General features: G+C 53.3%; 1 protein-coding gene and 1 long non-coding RNA gene across 2 annotated transcripts in view; both read right to left on the reverse strand.

The window, feature by feature from the left end:
* The window catches only part of LLGL1 (LLGL scribble cell polarity complex component 1), a 72,614-nt gene extending 54,413 nt beyond the window's left edge, over positions 1-18,201 (reverse strand). The window contains exons 1-2 of the mRNA XM_084641522.1: positions 17,985-18,201; positions 3,025-3,122 (exon numbers count right to left, since the gene is read on the reverse strand). Coding sequence (XP_084497648.1) covers positions 3,025-3,122; positions 17,985-18,065 — 179 coding nt within the window. The 5' untranslated portion in view covers positions 18,066-18,201. The remainder of the gene's footprint in view (positions 1-3,024; positions 3,123-17,984) is intronic.
* Positions 18,202-24,194: 5,993 nt separating this feature from the next.
* Positions 24,195-26,766, reverse strand: LOC311527199. Its single transcript, XR_014713275.1, has 3 exons — positions 26,677-26,766; positions 26,046-26,098; positions 24,195-25,578 (listed from the first exon to the last, which is right to left on the reverse strand). It is a non-coding gene; the product is annotated as an uncharacterized lncRNA (long non-coding RNA).
* Between the last annotated feature and the right edge of the window lie 521 nt (positions 26,767-27,287).

The raw sequence follows: 27,287 nt of genomic DNA on the forward strand, positions 1-27,287 counted from the left end.
AAACAGCTTATTTGCTAAGAAATGTTGTCCGAGCCCGAGCGGGCCTCAGCATTTAACTGATTGAAAAAATACATGTACGTCCAGCTTAAACTGCAGAGAGAAATCCAGCTCCTAATTGGACATATACTCGTACGTTCCATGCATGGACACATTTATTATTTGTATCAGTGTAGCATTTATGAGACCGCCATGGGTCAGCACCCCACTGTCCTAGGCCCTGTACAAACAGAACAAAAAAACCCCCACAGTTCCTGCCCCAAAGTCCTGCCAATCTATGTAGAACCCAGAGCTCCAGCTCAGTACCTTATCCACCAGATCTTGCTGTCTAATAACTCTGCCCTATTTGATCAGGGGGGAGGGACCCCTACAGCTTCTAGTAGGCCCACTTGGCGGGCTAGGGTCCCCATTCAAGGCTTACGTTCCTCACTGATTGTTTGCAGAGGTGGAAGAACAAAAAAGGCAACCACCAGTCAAGGAGCTTTAAACACCAAACACCTGGCACCCCAGACAGCAGCTGGCCCAGTGTGTGTCCACCAGCCCTGCTCTCCCCAGCCACCTCTGCAATTTGCCATCCTCAGCCTGCAGTTTGTGTTCCTTAAATAAACCCCTAGGCTGAAGGTTTGTTGGAGGAAGGAGGAGGAGGAAGAAACACACACATCTGCTCCTTCTCCCCAGCCTGCATCACTGCTCAATCCCGACTTGCCATTGGCAAGAGGAAATGAATGGTATCACGGCAGCGCGAAGAGAGCTGGAGGCAAGCGGCGAGGAAGCCTCCAGCAGAGGAGGAGCGCGAGCATGTACGCTCTCCCTATTGCAAGCCACCAGCAGGATCCGGGAATGTCAGTTTCCCCGGGGCACCGCTCCATGGTGAGCTATGACACCATGTCTACTAGGAGCGGAGGACTCCCCCCTTCATAACTCACATTCCGTATTTTTTGAAGATTGAGCAAGTTCAGCTGTTTCCTTCCCCACCCTTTGGAAACGAGGAGTTGGATTTATCCTCTACTCGGCCGTCCAACACACACTCACACAGAGTCAGACAGCCCAGCTGCTGCAGAGATCCATCTTGGCACTGGATTTGGCTCTCCATGAAGAGATCCCTGATGCCCAGGACAAGCTATAACCAGGTCATGCTAATGGAGCAGGCTTGTGCTTGAAGTGAGGGGCCGCAGAGAGGCGTTTGGTTTGCCACGCTTGAAGGAGATCCAAGAGCGAAGCTGCCCCTTTGGCTCACAGGGACACTGTTTTACCCCGTCCATTAAAGGCAGAAAGTAGCAGCATGGTGGGAAAGCCACTTCCACCACATTTGTAGGCAGATGCGCTAGCCTAGCAGGAGGAGAGGACAGCATGGCACAGCTCGGGTGAGGCGAGGCTCGGCTCACTGGTATCAGATGCGAGGCTGCCTTTTGGTCACTGCCTCCACGTCTGCCCCTACCCACAAACTCGTTTCTAGAACCACTTTGCCAAGCCAAGGCCCATATGCGGCCACTGGGCTATTTATCAGAGGGCCAGTTGCGATGCACTGAGTCGGAAACATCACCCACCCTGCTAGATGAGGAAAAAGCTATGCTCCTGCTGAGAGCTGGAGGATCAACTCTGAGTCACTGCTCCGCACAGGCAGCTGATTGCAGAGGCTGGAATCTTGGCAAGACCTATTTTCAGCAACACCCATGCAGGGAGAGGGCAGGCGCTCCCACCCACGCACCCTCTCTGGAGCACAAGCAGCCTTCCCCACCCCAACCTCAAACTTGGCCCATGCAGCCATGACTTCACTTCCCATCCCCAAGGTGTGGTGACTAACCCTTATGGAACAACACCCCTGGGAAGGAGGTAAACACCATCATCCCTGTTTAACAGATGGGGAAACTAGAGGCACAAGCGAGGACCCATGAATGAAGGGATCTGTCAGAGCTAGGAGGTCCTGGGCTCCAGTTCTGTGCTCCAACCACTATCTCCAATGTAGACAGCTGGAGAGGTAGTAGGTTAAGATCTACACCCTCTCCACACATATGCCTTACCCAGATACTGGCTGTCCTCCCACCCACCTCGAGCCACTCTGCTCCATCCCCATCCCCTCCACGCTCACCTGCCAAAAAAGGTGGGAACAGAACAGCACCCATGTTTTCCAAGTTTTAGATATGTATAAACAACCCACACCCACAAGAAGCCAGGTAGTAGCAAACTCACATGTACAGCAAGAACACACCCATTCGCAGTGGGTTACAATGCTCAAGACACAGCCTAGCCATGCTTCCAGGAGGGCTATGCAGAGTCCTTCAGAACTACATGCTCTGCAGCCTTCGGCCCTGGGCGGGCACAGAAGGGAAGCAGTTAATCCAGGCCTTAAGCTTGGTTGCAATCATGGCTGTGAGATTTTGCAGAGACAAGAAAAGTAACTGAAAGTTCTGTGCCATAAGCCTGACTTTTCACTCTCCTCTGGACAATGCAGTCAGCCAGGGGCCGAGCCCCAGGACATCCGCTGGGAAGCTCACGCTACTCGAAGCTATTTCATGGGACAAGAAACCACGCTGTCCCAACCAACACAACAGGCTTTCAGCCAGAGATTCCAGTTTTCAAAGCTGCAGATGAGCTACTGTGACGAGATCAGCTGCCATACTGATCCTGGAACCGCAGTGGGCTGGGCTGAAATACAGCCCAAGCGTAGAATGGTCCCAACACCTTCCCAAGCCCGTAAGAAATGCTTCTATCTGCGCCAAGGCTGGATCACCGCCCCCCAGGTCCCAGCTGCTTGGCCGGCAAGGTATTTTGAGACACCATATGAAATGCTTAGTTAGCACCTACCAAGGGGAACAGAGCAGACCAAGCCAGTGTCCACAATTAGCCAAAGAGTTTGAATGAGACCAACACAACCCCGGAGCCATGTGCAGCAGCCATATCAGGCCCGTGCGTAGCTGGATGGTGGCCCACGAGCTACAGCAAGTTTGCCCCCCAGCTGGCAGGAGGCGACCTTACCTTCCGCCCTTCTCCAGAGAGTCCCACGAGAGAGAGGCCCAGAAAGGATACATTTTCACAGCTCCCGATTTGGTGCCAACGGCCATAATTCGCAGCTTGGGGTCGTAGGCCAGAGAGCTCGGCTGGTTGGGGAACCCATGTTCCACAGTCTAGGAGGAAGACGAAGAAACGGGACAGCGTCACACGCCACTGAGTTCAGCGGTGCGAGACTGACTCGCTATGAGCCCACGGAGACGGTGGCGGCTCAGGGCCCATCCCAAAGCCTTCGCCCGGAGCTGCCTCCACGGGCTTGGACAGCGCGCGCACAAAAGACATTCCGTGGCATCCCTATTTACGGGGCCCACGAAGATCTCGCAATTTACGTGCCACCCTTCCCTGCAATGCTGGGGAGAAGGGGGAGGGCCTCACGCTCACTTGCTGCTCGGAGACCGACTCCCCCTTGAGCACCTGCCTGAAAGTCTTTTTACTAGGGTATGGCAGCGGCGCCAGGCAGTTCTGTTGCCCCATTGCCCCGGTGGGCTGGGCAAGGGCCACATGGGCTACAGCCTCACCTAACATTCCGAGCCCTTGGCCAAGCCTGAGCCGTGGCATTGTCTGAAAACGGCCAGATGTCGCCTTCCCCACTCCTCAGAGAGGGACCTGTGTTGTGACGACCCCTACAGGGCTCAGCCAAGGATCAGGGCCCACTGGGCTTGACAGGGTCCAGAACGTGGGAAGCAGGCCTTGCCCCAGACAAAGACTGGCAGGACCATGACAGGGAGACAGTAGGTCCAATCTCCCCACAGCTTGTAACCGGCAGCCAAATTTAAGAGCCACGGCTCAAGACTCCTTGCAGCTACCGAGTCCCGGGACGTCCCTGGTGGTGGTGGGGGGGGGGCGCTAATCACTGTGCGTCCCACTGACTTCATCGAGGCCTTTTGAACGGCCTGCATGCGCTGTAACCGGGAGGCAGCGCTGGATTCGCCGCGGCTCCGGCCCCAGCCTGATCTTTGCAGCGGGGATTCCCAGCACTGGATAGACAGCACCACTCCTTAGACAGCTGGCAGTCTTCTATTGCTGGCCACAGCTTCCTTTCAGGAAGGTTAATAAGAGTCGACGCAGCCCACACAGTGCAGGTGCAGCCTCCCTTCGCGTCGCTCCCACCCCAGCGGCCTCCTGGAAGGCCATGGTTTTAGGAGAAGTGGAAGGGAGGAAGAAGAGAAAAGACTAATCAGGCTTGGCTGGAAGAGCCGCCTGGAGCAACCGCTCCCTCCCACCTCCCCTGAGCAGTCCCAGCAGCGCTCCATCCAAGGACTGGGTTTTTGTTTTGTTTTTTTCAGGACCAACATGCAAGCATCCGAATTCCAGCTATATCTCTCAAGTGTCAGGGTCAATCTGAGCACAGTACAGGAAGAGAATGAATCTTAGATCTCACTCAGCAAACACTCCCCGCTTCCCCTCACAGCCACTTGGCAATCCGTGTGCAGCTCTGAACGCGACCACCCAGGGAATATATTCCTTACCCACAGAATGGAGTCCCCTGCAGCCAAGCAGAGGTGGGCAGTGGGATATGGGCCTTCTACTAGGTACCCGCAACCAGAGCTAGGGGACAGCCCAGCATAAGGGCTGGCTAAAGGGAGGACTCCTCTTAGCAACTGGATCTAGATTATTGGATGAACTTCAGTCACCTGCCAACTCAGAGAAACAGAGGATGTTTTTGCATCAAAAGTGTTCATAACGGACAAGTTATCCAGGAAGCGATGTCAGCAAGAGACCCTATTACAGGCGCAGCATACAGACCGGTTAATTCCTCCTACCCCGAGTGAAGGAAGCTCATTCTGCCTCCAGCACCCCTTTCCCTAATGCTCACGGGCAGGACCCATCTCACCAAGCAGGGGCATTTAATACTTGGCATTTCCAAGGCACCTCACACAGAAGGCTCTCCCCAGTGCTTCGCAACTGTCTCTAGGACTAAGGCCATGCCTCTACGTACAGTGACACTGCAGCCAGCTATGCCACTGCGGTGCGTCTGGTGAAGACGCTCTATGCCGATGGGAGAGAGCTCTCCTGTGGGCATAAAAAACCCACCTTCGCAAGTGGCAGACGCTGTCCCACCGACATGGTGCCATGCACACGAACGCTTATGTCGGTGGAACTTACATCGCTCGGGGGTGGTGGCATAGTCACACCCCTGAGTGACATACGTTTTGCTGACATAGTTTGTAGCGTAGACATAGCCATACCACCACCATATGGCCTGTAGGATCTTCCCAACTGCACCTTCCACACACAGACTCAACTCTTGCGTTCACTTAGCAGATCTTAATCGCCTGCTTCCTCGTGGAACATCTGTCACCCACAGCAGCCAAGTGCCCCTTTTAAAGCAAAAGTATTTTCTCCAACAGTACTTAGCGGGGAGTTAGATGAGGACCAGACTAGAGGATGCTCTTGTACAAAAGAAAGGCCAGAAACGTTTTTTTTGGTAAACTTACAGTCCAAGAACAACTAAATTTTTAAATACACGATCAGATTATAACAAGGCAGCTTGAGAGGTAGTGGGAGAAGTTTACCAGAAACCTGTCAGAGGATGGCTTGGCAAAAACCCTTGAGAAATCAGTGATCAGCCCCATCTTAAACACACCACTTGTTCTGAAGACCATGCCCTGCACAGACACCAGCTGCAGCACAAGCAACTAGGTTCCCCGAAATCTCAGCCCCACATGGTTACTCTGCAAAGTAGCAACACAGAACAGACTCGGGATCTCGTCATGGTAAGTACGAATCGTAAAACCGCTGATTTGCTAGTGGCTGCTGGGCCTATTCTGGCATTTAGAGACCCACAGATCTCCTTACGTGCAGGATATTCTGAAACAGCACCACACACAAGGTTAGTGGAAAGACTGAAATGCCATGGGAACAACTTAATGCTCTAGCCCGATGAAGGCCAGGTTTGGGGACTGGGTCTGTATGCCAGCAGGGGCTTCACACCCTGGACAAAGGGATACCTTGTCACCTTGCTCTTGAGGATGCACTGGACGTGATATCGCCAAAATTCTCCTGGGAACAGGGCTGGGGCCAGCACTAAAGTTTGCCACATTCTCAAGTGGAGAGTTCCAGTGAACAGCAGTCAGGCAAAGGCGATCCAGGGAGTAGGACACATGTGCCCTCTCTCCCACCCTAAAAGATAGCAATCAGATAGCTTCGAAAGACTTGGGTGCCAATGTTACTCCTCCTGTGGGACACATGTGTACAGTTAGCCTGTCATCACCAAGCCAGACAGCTCTAGGCTCCCTGCTGTCAAGCCACCCCGATTTCTTAAGCTAAGTAGAACAGGGCCTGGTGACTGCTTGGATGACACCAAGGAAAACAGATTCTGCAGCATCAGCTATTAACATGGTTTCTGCTGCTAGTGCTCAGAGTCAGTACTGCACCCACTGTCCCTAGTGCTGGCCTACGCTGAAGACACAGTCCATGGGAGGAAGAAGGGGACAGGAGTTGTATCCCCTGCAAGCCAGAGGAGTCACCGAGTATGAAGCAAGGGTTTGGAATGCAGGCTCCTTGGAGCTAGACTAGAGCCAGCAGACCCGCCATTCAGCCCCAGGGCACTGTACAAACCACACTCCCTCTGCACCTTCCATCCAAGGGTCTCTAGTGCTTTGCAGCTATCAGTTCGCCCCCAGCCCCTCTGGGATGTGGGTCTCCATTCTGTAAATGAGGATACACCAAAGACGGGCTAAGTGACTTGCCAAAGGTCTCAAAGCGAGTAAGTGGCTGAGCCAGGACAGTCTTTAACTACTCAACTGTTTTGCCAGAAGAGGAGCTCAAACACATGGGCTGGAGGTAGCCAGTGTAGGACACCAACGAGCTACTCATAAGTAGCGAGTGACATTTACAGCCCTCAACACCCTTTCTCACAGGGGAAGCGTCACCCACCGTCTAGGTCGGGAACAGCGGCGTAGAGAGGAGGTTGACGTGCCCAAGGTCATAGGACAGCATGAGTGCAAGAAATTCAACCCAGCTCTCCCAAGTCCCTTGCACAAGGAAATAATTCATTGTTCCCAACAAGACACGGCACAGTCACAAGGGGTGAATGGAAGGGAAACATTCACAATTCTCCTACATCAAGGGCTATGGGATCCCCTGAGCCCACACAGGACAGAAAGGATTTGGTATCACCACTGAAATAAAATGGGTATGCAGTTCCCTCTGTAACCAGAGGCTTCACCTCCAACTCCCCTGGAGGGGAATGGCACACAGTGGTTAGGCCCCAGAAGACCCAGGTTCAACTCCTTGCTCTGCTACAGACTTCCTGTACAACCTTGGGCAAGTCACTTAGCCTGTGCACCACCTATAAAATGACAGGTTTCAGAGGAGCAGCCATATTAGTCTGTATCCGCAAAAAGAAAAGGAGGACTTGTGGCACCTTAGAGACTAACAAACAAAGCTCATGCTCAAATAAATTTGTTAGTCTCTAAGGTGCCACAAGTCCTTTTCTTTTTACCTATAAAATGGTCATTAATATTTCCCTACGTGCAAGGACAGATGCACAGAAGACTGCAAGGTGCTCATATATGCCCCTAAGATACATCACTGCATAGAGCAGGGGTGGGCAAACTTTTTGGCCTGATGGCCACATCTGGGTATAGAAATTGTATGGCTGGCCATGAATGCTCACAAAATTGGGGTTGGGGTGCAAGGGGGGTGAGGGCTCCGCCTGGGAGTGCAGGCTCGGGGTGGGGATGAGGGGTTTGGGGTGCAGGAGGGTGCTCCATGCTGGGATCGAGGGGTTCAGAGGGCAGGAGGGGGCTCAGGGCTGGGGCATGGGGAACAGGGGGAGTTAGGACTCCAGTTGGGGTGCAGGCTCTGGGGTAGGGCTGGGATGCAGGAGGGTGCTCCAGGCTGGGATTGAGGGGTTTGGAGGGTGGGAAGGGAATCAGGGCTGGGGCAGGGGGTTGCGGCACTGGAATGGGTCAGGGGTGCAGACTCCAGGCAGTGCTTACCTCAAGCGGCTCCCAGAAGTAGCGGCACGTCCCCTCTCCGGCTCCTACACGGAGGTGCAGCCAGGCGGCTCTGTGCGCTGCCCCGTCCGCAGGCACTGCCCCTGCAGCTCCTGGCCAATGGGACCTGCAGGGGTAGCTCCTATGCGTAGGAGCCGGAGTGGGGCCATGCCACTGCTTCCAGAAGCCATGCGGAGCAGCCCCAGACCCCGCTCCCCAGCAGGAACTTAAGGGCCAGATTAAAACGGCTGGAGGGCCAGATCCAGCCCACTGGCCGTAGTTTGCCCACCTCTGCCATAGAGTATTCCCAGACAATCAACCTGCCGGGCCAGGAGACAACCTTTCCCTTTCAACCTAAAGCAGGACATACTGCAGATGCATATAGTACTTCCTTATGTTTCTCTGAGCTACAACGAGCAGCAGATTAGTATCTTGCCCCCTACCACACACACATTGACGTTAGCCATCTCTCATTTTATGTTTCTCCCAGCTCCCAAAATCCAATGCTCCCACCTCTCAAACCGCCTCCCACTGGGAGCTGAAGATTTGGTTTATTACGAGCCATCAGCAGCAAACACACTTTATTTTTATCTCACGCTCCAGCTGCTCCGAGCTCTTCCCTTGCACGGGTGTGCTCTTTTTGGATGGGTTTCCACAGACCAATTAAGTGAGCTAGGTATGGCAGGTGCACGGCTGTTTGACAGACATCTGCATGTCTCACCCTGGTTTAATTACTCAAATCTCAGATCACTGTCCTGGGATAACTAGGAACCCAGGAAGCAGCCAATGGGTGGGGCCTGCTGCCTCATTTCCAGCTACAGAATTCCTTACAGAAGCTAATTAATTAGCTCTTCCCCATTTTCCTACAGACACCAGATTCCCAGCCCACCCTGTTTGGAAGATGAGTTCATGGCAGCCACTCAGATGGCTACTCCCCACTCCAGCCAGAGGAACAATAATGATAGGGAGGGAACATCAGCTGCATCTGGTACTGAACTCAGACATCAAGGCAGGAGACAGAGCTGCTACATTAAATTCCTGGCCCTGTCACAGATCTGTACATGACCTGAGGAGGGTGTGTAGACCTGTTTGGCCCTCTGAGTGGCGATGGTGTTTCCTCAGCTGGAGGAAGCTAGAGTGCTTTGAAGCCCTCCAACCAGGAGGAACTATGAACATTCCAATTAATAAAGAACTTGTCGAGGCCAAGCATGCAGTTGGGATTGTCCCCATCTGGCCAGGGATTCGTCATTGTCAGAGGGCCAGCGGGTCAGATTTTCTGTGCTGTCAGCCAGCTTGCAAACAGTCCTCTCGTTCCATTTTTCTCAATCTTTTTGATACCTGGGACCTGTTTGCTGCCTTCCTAAACGGTGTCAGGGAGATCTCAGGAAGCAGCTCCGGTCCACAGCCTGGTCATTGAGAAACACTGCTCTAGTTGGTCATTGAGCCACTAAGGGGACGCAACACTGAACCAAGGGTACAATACTTTGTGCATCTTTCTAGGGAGCTTAGGAAGAACCATCAGGAGGGCTAAATATTCGAGCACTTTACACATCTGAAGAATACCGCAGCACCAGGACAATCCATGACAAGTCTGGAGAGAGCTTACCAAAGCTCACAGGCCCATCCTGCTCAAGCAGATCCAGTTCTCACTGTACTTGTCACCACGACACCCAAGGAGAGTCCGATTATAACTACTCCAAATATTACAGCAGGAGTCGGGGGGGGGGGGGCCTCACGCCTGTAATTAGCATGGCCTCCCCCATTCCCCTTGTCTGGTTTCATACAAAGCCTTTCAGGGAAAGAGCTATTTCCTCTTGTCTGGTTGCATTCCACAGTTTGTGTTCCTCTGCCTAGTTCTGTTCTCGAACCATTCTTTGTGGTCGCTTTTACAGCCAACAACTGACAAACTAGAGTCTTGGCACAGGGCTGCTGCCATCACCAGGCCCCACTTGGACAAGATGCAGTGCATTCTTCTGGTCAGGAGTTACCCATCTGCTTGAAAACGAGGCATTGCATTTCTAGCTGCTTTGGAGCTGGGTTACTTTGAAAGAGGATCTTCAGAAATTCATAACTGGCCAGAACAATCATATCTCCCCTTGGAAAAGAGACAGCTAAGGGGAGATATGATTGAGGTCTATAAAATCATGACTGGTGTAGAGAAAGTAGATACTGTAACTACTTCTCATAACACAAGAACTAGGGGGTCACCGAATGAAATTAATAGGCAGCAGGTTTAAAACAAACAAAAGGAAGTATTTCTTCACACAATGCACAGTCAACCTGTGGAACTCCTTACCAGAGGATGTTGTGAAGGCCAAGACCATAATAGGGTTCAAAAAAGAACTAGATAAAATCATGGAGGAGAGAGTCCACCAATGGCTATTAGCCAGGATGGGCAGGAATGGTGTCCCTAGCCTCTGTTTGCCAGAAGCTGGGAATGGGTGACAGGGGATGGATCACTTGATGACTACCTGTTCTGTTCATTCCCCTGGAGCACCTGGCATTGGTCACTGTCAGAAGACAGGATACTGGATTAGATGGACCCTTGCTCTGACCCAGTAGGGCCATTCTTATGGGGTTTTTTTAACAATTTTTCAGAACCAGAACGGAGATGAAGTTCTGACAACAGATCCCTTTAAAGTACCTGCTTACAAGTGGCCATCACTCCATCCTCAAGACATTCCTTCTTCCATAACCCACGCACCATTCTCTAGACTAGCGAGTGCACCAGGATGAGCGGCCACCTCAGAGTCATGCCGACCCTTTTCATTCTGTTGCCAATTAACATGATAAAGAGCTAGTTCCCCATAGTCAGGCCTCCTTTATAGGAGCACCATTGCTGATTAAGCCATCTTGAATATAGGTTCAAAAATATAGCAGAAAATAGCTATAGGGCTCAAGTCACTTGCTTCTCACCCCGGTGTGATGGAACAACACTGGGGAGTCAGATTACATCACTCATGACTTTGTGGGAGCACGGCCATGAGTATGACCTAGGGCAACAAGAAGGACCAAAGCAGATCAATAGGTCCGATAGGAGGGAGGTGAGCTGACAAGCTAGAGGATCTACAAACACCCCCCCGCCCCGCCCGATACCACACACACTGAGACACCCAGTGCCACCAACTCCCTCCCCAGGTGTCGGCATCTGTAGTTTACTTAGCCCAAGCTCTGGTGAGTTACAGATTTCTGGGAGCTGTCAAGCACCCCAAAGGGACTGAGCCGGTCTTGTGTTTTGACGAGGCTAAAAGAGTTGAGCCACTGGGCCGTGCAGAAACACAGCTTCTTTGGGAAGATCACTGGTCCTACAGCTGGAACCAGGATCTGTCACTGCCCGTGAGATGCTCTTCTCCCCACGGATCAGGGGCCCACCCCCCAACTGGTATTGGAAGGGTAGGTCTGCAGTCAGACAACTCTGCACTTCTCGGAGACAGCGAGAGGAAGAGGAGAGCTGTAGGCATGGTGCATGCGAGTGCCAGCAAGGAGCCGTGGGTGCCAGCGGAACGGCTATCAGAGGTACCTGCCACTCCAGTGCCCGGTCTCGTGCACGGGCTGCCTGAGTTATGCAGTGAGCGTGAGAGTCGGTGACCTCGAGGGATCAGATTCAGAGGCAGCGCATTTTACTTGTTAACTGACAGGTCTCCAGGGTGAAAGGTTAGTGAATTAATCCTGCTACAAGCCTCCACTATTAACACGCCCCCTCCCCAACATCTTCCTTCTGCCACTAAATCCACAGAGAGCTTTCAAACTCCTCGTCGGAGCGACAGCTTAATGAGCTATTCTCTATGACCCAAGCCCATATTACAGCACATCCCCTCCCTCCCGGCCACGCCAGACGACGTCCCCAGGAGCTGTATCTGGCACGCAAGCTCTGGGCCTAGTTACAGCAGATACAAGTCAGATTTCAGGCAAGCTGAGAAGGTGGGGAGGGGGGAACGTCTTAATAGAAGTCAGGTGGACGATCCTATCCCAAAGCGCTCAGCGGATCAGAACGCAGCTCAGAGCTGCTCCTCAGCAAGTTCCTGCTGCAGCACAGAGACCCCGGCCACGTACAAGTCCTGCACCCACAGCAAGCCCGCAGAGCGACCTTGCTCTCGCCATGCCTCCCCAGCACAGGACAAAACCACTGCCCAAGCACAGGAGTAACCGCCCAGGGACTCAAGAACGGCACCATGCTCCCCCACCCCTGCAGCTTGCAACAGCCTTGAACGTCTCTGGTTGAATACCAAGGTAAAAATCACACCCCCAATCCTGCAGACGCTCCTCCTGAGACGAGCCAAGCAGTAAGTGCTATGACCAGAATCGTCCGCAGGATCAGGCCCCGTGTCACCGATTACAGAGGCCTGCCTATACCACGGGCGAGGCAAATGGCCACACGACACAGGGCCAGCCGCGCTACAGCTGTCTGTACACAGCATGGGTTGAGTCAGCACTTCAGCATGCATGTGGAATGGGACCACATCAGTGGCCCCCCCTCAGCCAGGGTTGGGAAATATTTAGCCATCTGCTTCCACCAGCCATCCCAGAAGGCGAGCAGGCCCCTGGAAACGGGGAGGAGACTTACCTTCCTTCGTCAAGCACCTCGAGATCTACTGATCGGCGTTATGTCATAGCTAGGTGGTATTCCGTCCACCGTGGACAGGGCCGGCTGGCGTCCAACGTGTGACGGGGCCATAACATGTTATTAGCCACACGTGCTCCCAACCAGACTATCCATTTGTACTCATCTCTTACTTGATAGAGGGAGACAAGTTACTCAAAAGTGAAGGAACGTCTCTTTGCCCTGTAGTTTCGCAGAGCAGGCTGCATTCGGCCTCCTGCAGAGGTGACATTAAGCCGATGGGAGAGCTTTCTCCTGTGGGCTTAGAGCAGGGGTTCTCAAACTGGGGGTCGGGACCCCTCAGGGGATCGCGAGGTTATTTCATGGCGGGGTCGCGAGCAGTCAGTCTCCACCCCAAACCCCGCTTTGCCTCCAGTATTGATAATGGTGTTAAATATATAAACAAGTGTTTTTAATTTATACGGGGGCGGGGGGTTGCAGTCAGAGGCTTGCTGTGTGAAAGGGGTCACCAGTACAAAACTTTGAGGACCACTGGCTTAGAGCATCCTCACAGCAGCGCACCTACACCACTGTATCTTTGTAGCCCTTATTCAAACTGAACAAAGGTCTCCGTGCCCTGCGGTTTCCACAGAGAAAGCCGCATTGGGCCTCCCAACTAGACATGAGCAAGTTGATTTTTCAGTCGGGTGGCAGAATCGAACAAAGTTTTCCTTTGGGTCAAACCCAGCCTGGAACGTTTGGGTTTTTCAGCAACCAAACATTGTTTGGGTTGAGCGAAATGTTTTGTTTGACCCAAAAAAGCCACCACGTCTACCCTTAAAAAAAATTAAACCAATCTACTTCCATTTCTACATACCAGTGTTTCAGAGTGAAAAGTTAAACGCTTGGCTGGCAAAGTATCAAAATGAACTGTTGTGATTTTCTTTTTTTTAATTCAGCCAAAACTATTCAAATTCACAAATAGTGTCAGTTGCCTGGAGCGTTTGGGGGCAAATAAGCTATTTGACTGAAAAGTTTCACCCGACTATTTCCAACCCTTTAAAGCTGCAAGAAGAACAAGAAGAGCAAGAGTGCCCATGCCTAGTTTGCATTTAGCAATAACCCTAATCCAGGCACCCGAGGTCAGCAACACCAATGCAGCTCCGAAGCACAGCGCCTGGGTTTGCTCCAACTGAGCCAATTGGCATTTGCCTCAATTACAAGTGAGAGTAACCCTCACGTAGCTCTTCCAGCACAGCCCTGTTCACGTCCTTGCCTGCACTTCGGGGTCAGCACTGGTGCAGCTGTTCCATGGGCAAAGTTGGAATTATTCCCATCTGCAGCCTTACCATGAATACAAAGGTTCTGTAAACACAAACTGATGTCAGGGCTGCAGGATGGGATGATATAAACTCACTGATTGTCCAAGCGGTTTAGGATGAGTGCCCGAGCTCGGCCTCAGAGTCATCTGGATTCCTTTACAGATGTCTGCAAGCATTGATGAGTCCAGGCCTCTCTCTCTAATGCTCTGGGCCCAGCCCCGAGAGAAACTTGCCACCGCTGACAGCCCTTCTTCCCTTTTTAAGCCCAGCACTTGCAAGGAGCCTCAGGAAGGAGACAGCCTCAGTGAGGGGACAGACCTGGAGGTTGTAACTCTCAGCCAGGATTTTGCAGCCCTTAATCCAGTGACATCCAGTTCAAAACCCTAACCATGAAGTGACCTCCTAGGGTTTGTAGCTTAACCTGCTTGGGGAGGGGACTAATGGGGCTCCATGTACAGGCAATGCAGACATCTGTATCCGCAAGGACTGGTCAAAGTTCAGGACATCACAGACCATCGTGTGAGTAATTCAGATCCCAATCCTGCAAGGTACAGAGCCCTTGCCTGCTCTTCAGTGGGGATGGAGAGACCATCCCACCCCACGGGATCAGGCTCTCGACGTGAAGGCAGTTAGCATACCAAGAGACCAACTGCACTGGCCACATGGCTTCTTGTGCACTGCTCTGCCCTGCATTTGACCCACAGCTCTGCCCCTGACCTACAGCATTTCCTGGCTTCTGTAGCAGAAGCTACCCTTTAGGGAGGTCGCTGTGCGCCGGCGACAGGTATCCAGGCCAAACTGGTTTACAGCAGCAGCCAGAACTGTCCCCAGGTCTGCAGAGACAGAGAGGCTGGGCTGACCCATTTCTGACATGGACAGTGCAGCGTCTAAAGCAACTGGTTAGTATTCCATCCCTGACCACGGTGATCTGGCAGAGACCCTGGCAGATCTAATCCAATCCCTTGCAAATACAAGAGCTAGCATAATCAGTGCACGAGAGATGGCCATTGTGCATCTGTTTATGAAATGTGAATCTATACCATCTCCGTGAGCCGCCTGCTGGCATTGGAATTCTATAGCTAGCTCCGGGCAAGCAGCCCATTAAGCCTTCCTATACTAACAGGAATGGATAAAACCAATATCTGCTTACAGCTGTCAGCATGCAGCACCACAAGAGGAGTCCCTATCAGTTCAGACCACGCTCAGCTTCATACTCGCGCTCCCCGTGCTGAACGCCTGCCAGTTATCATGCTGGCCACGCCCTCCCCAGATCAACCAAGCTGGCCATGCTCCTGGCCATTTAGAGACATCCCCACATTCCGGAGCATCACGCAGAGTGGAGCTTCCCCTCTTTCCTGAGCTGCTGTTTACTGCGACTCCCTCCAGATCCTTCATTCAAGGCAGGTGGAAACCCACCGGCAAGTCAATGGGCGTCCAGTATTTTGCTCCTCTGGGGGCAGACCCGAATCTTTCGGGGCTTTGTCCCCAGCCCCACTGGGGAGACCCACATATTAAGGAGGGAGCTTTAGCAAACAGCGGAACAGCCAGCAAATTGGCTACAGGACTCAAGTGCTAGTAACATTCCCAAGCCCAAAACACACAGCTAGCTGGTTTGGGAGACCTCTGCATCACTACACCCCTTTGAATCCCGGTCTCCAGTTAGACCTATGGCTGTTCTTGAGCCACCTCTCCAAAGCCGCCTAAATTCACATGGAGCACTAGTGGGAGCCTGACATGGGACGTGTGGGGCCACCAAGCACAGAGCGGGTGGCCTGGCCATTTAGGCAGCCAAGCCTCATGGTCTGTGGGTCCCCAGAGCTTGCTTTCTCACATCCCCTATTTCATTAGGCAAGTTACGGCTTCACTTTGGGAACAGATTAACACACCACAAGAGAAGATGGTCAAAACCCCCACAACCCTACAGGACGAGCCCCAGGACAGGGGTGTTTGATCCCCATTTCAGCCCCACTATGAGCTTTTCAAGGAAAAATCTTCACCACTAAGGTCCAGATCTACTTCCATTATGGGGCAACTGAGAGTCCTGCGAAACATACAGACAACATGCAAGAGCTCTGAGGCCCATGGGAGGTGGACAGAGCTCCGGACCGGGATTCGGGTCCTGGGTTCTATTCCCCAACTCAGCCACTGACCTGCTGTGTGCCAGTGGGCAAGTCATCCCCTTTCCGCTGGCTTCCCCTTTCCACTCACCCTGCAAGCTCTCTGGGGCCGGGATTGCACACTGGGGCCCCGCTCTCTACTTCACTATTACTGCAATCCATGAGACACCGAAAGACAAGCACTAGAGAACAGAGCAAGGCTGGGAAGAGAAGGCCAGGCAAAGTCATCGGGTCAGAGCTGCCAGGTGTGACCTACAACTCCAGGGCAGCCTAGCGCTGTAGCTCACAAAAGCTTATGCTCAAATAAATGTGTTAGTCTCTAAGGGGCCACAAGTCCTCCTATTCTTCCTTCAACTATCCCACAGCCTGTCAAGCCACGAGCACGGATGTTTGCACAAAGCAAGTAGGGCTCCTTCGGCAGGATCATGCCGCGTTCGCTTCCAAGCTAAACAAGCGAGAAAGTGTAACTGACCTCCCTTCCTTTAGTGTGCAAGTGACAGGACGGAAAAAGCATCAACCTTTGATGCTCTTGTTCGGGATGGACTCCCAAGCGAGCGGGGAGATTTTATTTATCTCCATTAAAAAAAACCCCAGAACACGCAGCTGTGCCGAGGCGGTGCCGATCGGAAGTGCAGGTGTGTGCAGCACCAGGGCAGGGATCACACTCCACTTCCCAGATCGGGGAGCTTGAGGAGCCCCTAAAGCGACCCAGTGAGAGATGCAAAAGCGGAAGTGCAGCCACATTTACAGCATTTCTACAGAGGCGGCTTCTGCCTGCCTCGTAAAATGTGTTTGTGGCCAGGAGACCAAGGACCGCGGAGTCCTGTTTGGCCGTAAAGGAAGGAACAAAATGTCAGTAATTTTCAGGGAGAGTACACGGAGCACCGCCTGCTCCTGGGATCCCTGGTCTTCTTCTGTATCACTCCCCCCCCCCCCCGTCACTTACCAGGTTAATTTAAAGATCCCAGCGGGCTTATTAAGCCTGCACAATAAAGAGACAAAAGTCCAGGATGAAACGGGCTATAAATCAAAGGGACACAGCTCTCCCCCTTCAAAGGGGAAGCGAGCACACAGCTCAGAGGGAATTCGGCATTTTTAAAGCCCCCTTTGCCGAGATGCAATGAGAACTCGCCGCAGAGCTTCGCCGCCAAAAGCCCTGCCACTTGGCAGCCTCTGCCCCAGAGGGAAGCTCAGGGGCTGATTTCCATTTCAGCTCCATCTCCTCCCCTGCAAAAAGCCCCTGAGCCGGTTTCCAGACCACGTCCGAGGGCAGGAGTAACTGAAAACTAACTGTTTCGAGCCCGAGCCCTCCCCGCCCCAGGCTCGCCTGTTTCGCTGGCAAAACTGGCCCCGTAAATCTGCTGGAGGCCGAGCGCGCCTCGGGCGCCCCGCACCCCCCTATTGTTCCGCGCCAGCGTGCAGGGCACATGCAGAGACTGACGCCTGCAAGGGGAGGTGGGGGGGGGGCGGGTGGCCCGCGGAAGAGGTGGACAAGTGGGGGCGGGGGGGGCTCGGCTTTGCTCACCAACGCGGTACCGCCCCGCACCCGAAATTCAACGGTGCACACAGGCAAACGGGGGCAAGTCGCGCCCCCGGGCCAGCCTCAAGCAGCCGAGCTCAGCCCCGCAGCGCTGCGAGAAAAACACTCTTGCAACCAACTCCAGCCCCCCCCACCCCACCCCCCACCCGGGGCCCGCAGGCAAAGGGGAGGGGGAGAGAAGCGATGACAGACGCCCCGAGGGGGGGAGGGGGGAAGCAAACGCAGCCCCCCAGCGGAGCCCGGCTCAGCCCGGGGAGAGGGCGCGGGAGCGCAGGGCAAGCAGCCCCCGGCCCCGGCATGCGCTGGGCTCCCAGCCAGCCCGACCCCCCTGCAGCCCCCGAGCCACGGCTCAGCGCCCCCCCCCACCCCCCGAGCGCCCCCCAACAAGGCGGGGATGGAGGCGCGGGGGGGGCTGCTGGCTGAGGCCCCGCACGGCGGCTCAGGGCACCCCCGGGAAGGGCCGGGCGGTGGGGAGAGGGGGGGGGGGTCCTGCCCCACGCCGCCCCCCCCGCCCACCTTGTTGAAGGCGAAGAGATCCAGCTTGAGCTTCTCCCGCTGGGGGTCGTGCCCCTGCCTCCGGAACCGAAACTTCATCATGGTGCCGGGCTGGGCGCTCGCCGCCGGGCTCCCCGCAACGCCAGCCAGGCAGCGGGCTCGCCTGCCCCATGCACCCGGCCGGCCCCGCGCCGCCAGCCCGCAGCCTGGACGCGGCGGGGCTGCGGGGAAGGGGCCGTTCGGGAGGAGGCGGGGGTGGGGAGGGGGGGGTGAGCGACGCCCGGCCGAGCCAATCAGCGACCCCGGTGGGAAGCGAACCAGACAATGGGGGAGAGGCGAAGGCCAGCGGCTCGCGAGTCCGGCCTCTGCTGGGAGCATGCGCCGGGGCGCGGGGGTGCCTGGGAGATGTAGTTTTCTCTCCCCCACCCGCCCCAGGTCTGCCAAGTCTTTGGAGTCCCAGCCGGGGCGGGGCCCGATCCTGAGGGGGGCGGCTGGGCACTCCTGCCCTCTGAGTCCTCAGTGAGTTCTCAGCCCTGTCTGAGCCAGTGCCCGGAGAAGAGGTTTGGCAGCCGGACAGTAAAGAAGGTGGATTCTGATCCCCGCCCCGCACACCCACGCTGCCCAAAGGAAAGGAGTATTTGTGGCACCTTAGAGACTAACCAATTTATTTGAGCATGAGCTTTCGTGAGCTACCGCTGATGACCCAGATGTTCAGGGACCCACGCGCTCATTGCTCCTAAACCTCTGCTTGCCCAAAGAGTGCGGGGAAAATAAAAGCACTTCAGGGGTGGAGAAAAGGAGCCGGGAAGTGGTATTTACCCCTTCACATAACACAACCCGCAGGGGTCTCCCAATGAAATGAGTAGGCAGCAGGTTTAAAACAAACATAAGGAAGCCCTTCTTCCCGCAACGCACTGTCAACCTGTGGAACTCATTGCCAGGGGATGTTGTGAAGGCCAAAAGTGTAAGTGGGTTCAGAAAAGAATTAGATGCGTTCATGGAAGATCGGTCCATCAGTGGCTATTAGCCAAATTGGTCAGGGACCCACGCGCTGATTACTCCTAAACCTCTGATTGCCAAAAGCTGGGACTGGCCCACTGTGACAGGGGATGGATCATTTGATAATTTGCCCAGTTCTGGTCCTTCCCTCTGAAGCATCTGGCACTGGCTGGCCACTGTCGGAAGACAGGACACTGGGCTAGATGGACCTTTGGTCTGACCCAGTCGGGCTGCTCTTACTCTGGCCTAATCCCGCTCATGTAGCTTTCCTTATCTCACTGAGCTCAGTGTAGTGACTCACATGCTGGACTGTTGGCACGTGGCAGAAACAGGCCTTGCCTTGAACACATCAGCCCCTCCAGCCCCCCAACCCCATCAGGCTCAGGCCTCTTGTCCTCAGCCCCTCCCTAGCTCCTGCACACAGGGCTCCCTCTTCTGTCACTTACACTGAGCATGCTAAGCAGAAGACTGCGACAGTCTGTGCCCGGTTTTCTCAACATTTTTCTTTCTTAGCCTCCTCTCCCCCCCATGCTATAAAACCTCCCTGGCCCACCTGTGCCCCAACACCTGGTTTTCTGCCTACCCAGGAGATTAAAAGCCAGAGCCGGCGTTAGGGGGTTGCAAGCCTTGCAGCCACAGGGGGCCCCACGAAGCTAAGTTGCTTGGGCTTCAGCTTCAGTCCCACACGGAGGGTCTCGGGCTTCGGCTTTCTGCCCTGGACCCCAGTGAGTCGAAAGCCGGCCTTGCTTTCTGGTTTATTTTGGAGGACCCCCTGAAACCTGCTCTCGGCCCCCCCGCTCCCTGTTGAGAACCTCTGGTCTATGCTCTGAAACGCCAGGGTTGCACTCATACGGTGGCTAAGTTATCACCATAAGCAGTATTATTATACTAAGCAGCCCTCGCCTACATTCGGCAGGGTATTTCTTGCTGCTTTTTGCAACTCCCAATCTTGTACAGAGCTGCAAAAATAAGGGGCGTGCCTTGTAATAAGGGACTGTTGGTGACCTTACCGGAGGGCTAGAAACCTGAGCTTCTCGTGCAGTCACCTCCAGGAACTGGGGCTTTAAGCAAAACCCCAGCTATACTGAGTCTCACAGGAGATGCCAACACTGGTTCTATCCCGGAGCAGTTTGTGGGTTTTGTGTCATGGGTGGTGGCAGGGCTTTGACTGAGCTTGTAAACGCTGCGGAAGAAGGGAGCGCAAAGGAAGGAGTGTAGCTTAATCTTCATAGAGGCTCAAGCTCGGCAAAGCATTTTAAGCCCATGCTTAAACCTCTGCTCCTTAAGCAAGTGTTTGCTGACTCAAGGCCACAGGGTTCCGATGCGTACGTACAGACCAATGCACAGAGCACCGGACTTCTGGAGTTTCTTTCTGTGTTTCAAGCACATGAACAGTGCTCCGAAACCACCTTTGGGTTTTCCCAACCTCTCTAGGCGTCTCCCTGTCCAGATTAGAAATGGGGGCCATGGTGGCAGCTTTTAAAGTATCTCACGCACGCTGGAAGCCTTCATCAGAGACATGCTGATAAAGAAGCCCCTCGCAGGGCATTCTGATGCTGCAGAAGCCGTGCTGCCAACTCTCAGGCTTTTGTCACGAGTCTCGTGGTAATTATTGTCTTCCCTAAAGCCCCAGCTCCTGGATGCAAGTGGAAATGTGGTGACTTCAGCCTTCATTCTGAAAGAAAAAGAAAGTTTCTCACCCTCCCGGCTGTGGAGAAAGCATCAGAATGTGACCCCCAGGGCACCCTACAGGCTCAAAAAGCAGCAGGCAAATAAAAAGAACAGCAAATCTAGTACTTCTGCATAATCTCATGACTTCAAAGCCAATTTCAGGATTTTGGGTGCACCTGACTCACAGTTATTGACCATTTGGGGTTGGCAAACCGCTGCTGGCAAACCGCTGCTGGCAAACCAGTGCAGAGCTGAGCCGAAGAAGTGCCGTGCTATTTGTACCGGCCCGCAGAGTACAGGTCATACACCCAAAGGCACGCTGAAGCAAGCGGGTGGGTGGTGTTGCTTGCACCTTTGGGGCTATTGCACCAGTGCTGGCTGACACAGTGTGGGTAGAGCCTGGTACGGTGTTCCGGGTTCATTCCAAGGCAGCTTATACAACACCCGCCTCGTGCCGCACAGGGTTTTGCTCTGGTTGTTGTAAAGGGAGATGCGGAAGCTCACTCGTGTGGGTTTGCTTTGATTGGATGTTCCAAACCTCTCTGAAATTGGCACAGCTTGACAGACCTATTTCTCCAGGAAGTGTGTGGGAAGCTGAGGGGGAAAGCACGGAATAAAGCCCTGATCCAAAGCCCTTTGAAACTAACCCATTGACCCTTTGGATCAGACCCTAAATGTGTCAAACTGCAGGCTTCTGGATGGGTCCTGCAAGATGCTGCCTGTTTTCACAGGCCAAAGTGGGGGCTGGGGGTGTTAACACTTTGCAGGATTGCGCCCCAAGTTTAGGGAACTGGGTTATTTTGAACTGGAAATAAGGGGGGGTGGTTCTGATTGCAGTCTCTAAAATCATGTATGCTATGGACAAAGTGAACAGAGAAGTGTTATTTACCCTTTCCCACACTACAAAAACCAGGGGTCACCTGGTTACATTAATAGGCAGCAGGTTTCTTACAAACAAGAAGAAGTATTTCATCACACAAAACACAGTTAACCCGCAGAACTCATTGCTATGGGATGTTGTGATGAACAATAGTATAACTGGTTTCCAAAAAAGAACTTGATAAATTCATGGAGGATAGATCCATCAATGGCTATTAGCCAAGAGATGGTCAGGGATATAACCCCATGCTCAGGGTGACCCTAAATGTCTGACTACCAGAAGCCAGGAGGGGAAGACAGGGTAGATCTCCCCAAAGTACCCTGTTTTATACACTCCTCCTGAAGCTGTGGTACTAGCCTATGTCAGAGACAGGACAGTGGGCTAGATGGATTGTTGGTCTGTCCTAGTAGGGCCTTTCTTATGAAAGGGATAAAAAGAAACATTTGCATGTGGAGCTGTCTCAGGCATCCGGAGCACTACACAATTCCAATTCCCGTCCCTGGGGTCGTTCCATTAGGGCCAGTGTCACAACGTGGATCATTAACTTTAATTAGCAAAAAGAACAGGAGGACTTGTGGCACCTTAGAGACTAACCAATTTATTAGAGCATAAGCTTTCGTGTGATGAAGTGAGCTGTAGCTCACGAAAGCTGATGCTCTAATAAATTGGTTAGTCTCTAAGCTGCCACAAGTCCTCCTGTTCTTTTTGCGAATACAGACTAACACGGCTGCTGCTCTGAAACCTTTAATTAGCAAATGACTGCACAGCACTTGGAAACATAAACTCCCCTATAGCTGCTAAATATGATCATAAGTGAGTCACATTCACCCCTGGGGTAAAAGCAGTGGTTTGAGTTAGCCCAGAAATGATTGTGGCCCACAGTAGGTGAGGAAGAGAGAGTTAGCTGAATGCTAGGAAGAAAGGGAAATTGTAAGGTGAGAATAAAGGCAGCATTTTCCAGTGTGGCTAGTGGTTTTAGGTCCCTCAGTTTTGGGGGAACTCAGCCAGACCCCAACAGCCGAACATTCAGAGGTGCTGAGCACCTGTAGCTCCCCCGCAGAGGGCTATGGGGTTATGACTGACTCTGGTTTGGGGAGGTGTTAGAGCAGGATGCAGGATTGCACTGCATAGTTTGGGGGTGATTTGCTGGGTGTGGGTAGGAGCATCCCCCTCTGGTACACTCATTGATCTTTGCTTTCTTTATGATCTCTCGTGAGTTTCACTTGGAGGAGGTGCCACCAAAAGTCATTTAAAAGATTATGGTTTGTATCGCAGTAGCCTTCAAACCCAGCTCAGGCTCCTACTGTGCTGGGAAGTATACAGCCCCAAAGTGAGAAACCCGAAGTGCCTGCAGGCTAATTGACAAGACAAACAAAGGTTGGGAGGGGAACTGAAGCACAGAGAGTCAAAGTGATTCACCCAACGTCATCCAGCAGGCCAGTGGCAGGGCCAGGAATAGAATCCAGCTCTCCTGATTCTCAACCCAGGGCCCTACCCACGTGACCTCACCACCTAATTAGTGATTATTGTTCACATGAGGATGCCAGAGATATGAAACAACATATCACAAGCACATAGACCAGAAGGACAAGACGGTCTATTGCCTCATGATTGCTCCTCACTCTATTCTGGCTAGAGGCCAGCTCGCCATACGTTCTAATTCACATCAGCCACAAATTCAAACATCCCAGGAGTTCGGCTCCAGGGTTTTGATTAATTCCATTGTAGAGATGACGGGAGCTAGCTGAAAAATCTGGATTCAGATTTTGCTTCAGATCCCAACCTCCTCAAAGTTCTGCAGTTATTCAGACCTTGGGGTTGGGTTTCGTTCCAGCTAGAAAACAGATACCAGGAAGGTCAGGGATGGCTTGAAGGAAAGATCTGAGAGTAGATTTTCACAGTTTCTTTGGGCAGTTGGCTGTCCAATTCCCATTCAAACTAACCAAAACTGGGTGTCCAAATCTCAGTCTGGGACTTACGTCCAGTGTTAGCCCTTTTAACGAGAGCCAGAATTCGGGATCTCGCACGTTGTTGCCATTCGGAGGAGAGAATAGCGATGGAGTCGGGTATTTCGCTACTGCAACCCTGTTAATTTACAAAGAATGTACATAAAGCCCTGTTTCCCTGAACCCAGTGGGAATCAAAGAGCAGGAGGCAATTATTTACTCACAGCTGCAAGCCTCTTCCCAGCCAGCACTCTACCCACAAGCTCTTTCTTTAAGCTTTTTCTCAGGGTCATGCTACAAATGCTTATGGGGCTGTCATGGGGCTTCCTTGCTGCCTTCTCTGTGTGCCTCCGTGGCATTTGCGCTGCTTCTATCTCTCTCCCACTTTCGTTCAGTCATGCACATGCACAGAGCTGAAATCCAATCAATCCTCTGTCCCTGCATGTGTTATCAGACCCCCAGGAAATCCCTTCGACCACATGGCCCAGCCACTGCCCCACATGGTCTAGTCCTTGGGCGGTGATTTTCCATTGTTTCAGCGATCACTAAATAAAAGGGCATTTAATTGTTCCATCACTGAGCCTGCCTGGAAGGCAGCTGTCACACTCGACAGCTTGAAAGAGGACCATGACCACCCAACTCCCGATATCGCACCCATAATTGAAGGCATGATAGAATGAAACGCTTTGTGGCTGAGAAAGGAAGATTTTTTATTCTTGCCACCCTGTCCCTTGAGCCCTGAGCACAATTTGTTCCCCTAACAAGGTCTCATCTTCAGATGCCTCCGTCAGGGATTTGAATCCTCCGGCTGCAGATCCCTGGTGAAGCTGCTCCTCCGTGGCTTGATCTTTGCAAACCCTAGCACATTCTGCAGACCCTCCCTGCCCCGAGAGAGACGGTACCCATAGCGGGAGCTGGCTCCCAGTCCTAGAAACACGCTCGCTCACCCTCGCCAATCACGCTGCTGAGCCTGCCGGGAACCCGCTTTTCTGATTTGAGATACAGCCAGTTCCTCAAACTGACGGCCCCATGGTGCACAGAGGTAAAGCGCCACACAAGGGAGAAGAGAGTCCGCCTAGGGGCAGAGGGGCTGCCACCTGCCCTCCACCGGGGAACACCCAGCTTGCCAGCACAGCCCTCAAAGTGGACAGCACTGGATGGGGCGGGAGCCTGTGTAGGCTAGCTGGGAGATGCATTGTATCAGGATACCCCACGGACAGCCTCTGCTGGCAGGGCTCCTTAGCAGGCCTGGCTCTCACTTGATGCCTTCCTCTGGCCAAAAAAACCCCAGGAAGGGCATGTGGCAAGGTCTCCCCATGGGGCACAGAGTGCTGGCAGGGGACAAATTCTGGCCCATGTGCTTGTGTTGCTGGGAACCGAGGCCATTCGTCCTGACTGCTGCTCCCACACCGGGCCAGGGCAGACCACCACGCACAAGAAGGGAACAGATCAGGATGGCTCAGGTGACTGCAGCCTGAAGTGCCAGGTGCAAAACAACCAACACAGAGACAGAAGATGCTGAGTCCTGTATGTCCCTCCCCTCCCTGCCGCCTAATGGGGCCTTTGTGTGCTGGGCTGCCCAGTGTATTTACCTGTAAGCGCCTCAGGGCAGAAGCCCTTCTGAGTCCCCGGCTGTGCAGCCCCATGCACAGCAGTGGCGTTATCGAACTAATAATGCTATGGGATAGTAACGAGTCTTTGCTGCCATCTTTGCCAGAGTCCTGACTACCCCCACCCCCCATCCAGCTTCACCCTCCTCCTGACCAAGGAGGACTAGACAGAATTCCGCCTGGTATCTGCATGGACCACCTGCTAATGGGCTGCAGGGATCACCAGAGAGCATGGCCCGGCCTGTTTCCATCCCTGGGTGCTAAGTGCAAACCTCTCTGCATTCCCAAGGCCGGGCTGCGCTGAGAAGTGCCATGAATCAGGGTACCAGGCTGGCAGAGCTGCTGGCTGTTCACAAAGAGAATAATCCGATAGGAACGAGAGCGTAGGTGATTGCACCGGAAGTGGATGATTCACCAGACAGGTTTATGGGGCAACTGGTTGAACATGTCTGTGCCTCTTCCTCAGACGCTGACATCTCCTCACAAGGCCAGCTGGATCCTGGGTGCAACTGGAGGAATCAGGCCCGGGTGGTTACCAAAAACCTGTTCCATTTAAAGGAGAAAAAAAGAATCCCCCCGCCCCAGTCTTTGAAACTATCCCAGGAAGGAAAATTTCAGCATGTTACAAAGGCACAGTTTGGGTCCAGCTTCCCTGCTATGAATACCTTTCCCTCCCCATCCTGAAGAGTCCCCAGCCCCACTCAGTTGCTCACACCCGACGGCTGTAATAACCTGCTTTCAGAGCCCTGCTGCCGGCCCACAGAATCGCCAAATCCCTAGCCAGCCCCCGCCCCACAAATGAGATTGGCTTCAGAAGGAGAAGATTAAAAAAAATAATAATTGGGGGGTCATTGTCTTTGCCTTCTGGTGCCTGAGTCTTTCGGGGTCCCCTTCTCAAGCGGTCTCTACCCCCAGAAGGCTGGAAGCTTTGTGGGTTTTTTCCCCCCAGTGCAAGCTGACATTCTTTCATACTCACCAGAGTTCAGGAGCTGGGACTTCAAGAAATTCACCAAGTCATCTGGCATGGAGCTTTCATTGGAAAAAAAAAAAAAAAGTCTTTGAGCCATTCTGGCTGCAAAACCCACCCAGCTAGCAGGACCGGTGGCAGTGCTGGCTCCAAATCTGCAGGCAGCCAGTGCCAAACACCCATCCACATCCCGATCTGGCCCTGTGAATGTGGAGGAAGTCCCTGCCCCTTGTCGATTAGCCTTCACTGGGTGGGCGAGTACCAGTGCTAACAGGACAGGGGGTGGCGAGCACACTGCCCTCTTGTGGCTGCAGCTAGTGGCCACACACAGGAGCAGACAGGCAATTAGCATGTCGTGTTTGTTACTGCAGCCCCCCCCCCTTCCCCCCTCTCCGGTGTGATGCTCAGGGGACCAGGGTTATGAGGCACCTGCCTGTGGCATGACATGGTCTTGTCTGTGCCTGCTGTAGATCAGCTCCCTGACTCCACCAGCCTCTGGCAGCACAAGTCCTGCCATCCTGGCCTCCGCAGACCTGGCTCCCTCTGTCCAGGGAGCGACAGGCCCACGCCAACCCCCGAGTCCCCGAAGCGTGCCCTGCTGCATCCAGCCCCTTAGCCACTCGACATAATTCAGAGTTACCAGGCCTGCTGGTCCCAAAGGAATCGGACACACCAGCTTGTCAGAGTCAACTCCGGCTCATCACTTTGCTTTGCACTGCAGCACGGAGATCTATCTATAGTGGACACAAGCATGCTTATTATCAAAGAACTGAGATTCAAGCGATAGGGAGCAAGACCTATTGGAAGCCAATGGTTACATATAAAACAAAATCATAACATGCTTCCTGGAGACTAAATGTCTCTGATAATTTACCCTCCTGTCTAAAGCTTAGCTCACCCCAAGTTCTCTCCAGCATCTTCAGCCATGCCTGGTTGAGACCCTTTTTCATGACGCAAACTCACTGGTCCTTTACTTTGTCAATGAAGGATGCCAGGGTGTCTGCTTTCACCCTCAAATATACTTGAGCGCACCTTTGATGTGCACCTCAAGATAGGCTCCCTCCCCCCACCCTGCTTGCTTTTCCTGTTACTTTCCTCTTTTTGAAGTTTTCACAAGCCTTCATTAGCATTCAGTTCAGACTGGTGAGAGGAGACGCACTGTGAACCATACAATACTTAACTCAGCTGGAGAAACATCTCTTGTCGGGACAGAAAACCTGGTTTTCACCTTTGCTGGTGCCCAGTCCCTAC

This window comes from Lepidochelys olivacea (genome assembly GCF_965140295.1).
Source record: "Lepidochelys olivacea isolate rLepOli2 genome assembly, chromosome: 10".
NCBI classification, from domain to species: Eukaryota; Metazoa; Chordata; order Testudines; family Cheloniidae; genus Lepidochelys; species Lepidochelys olivacea.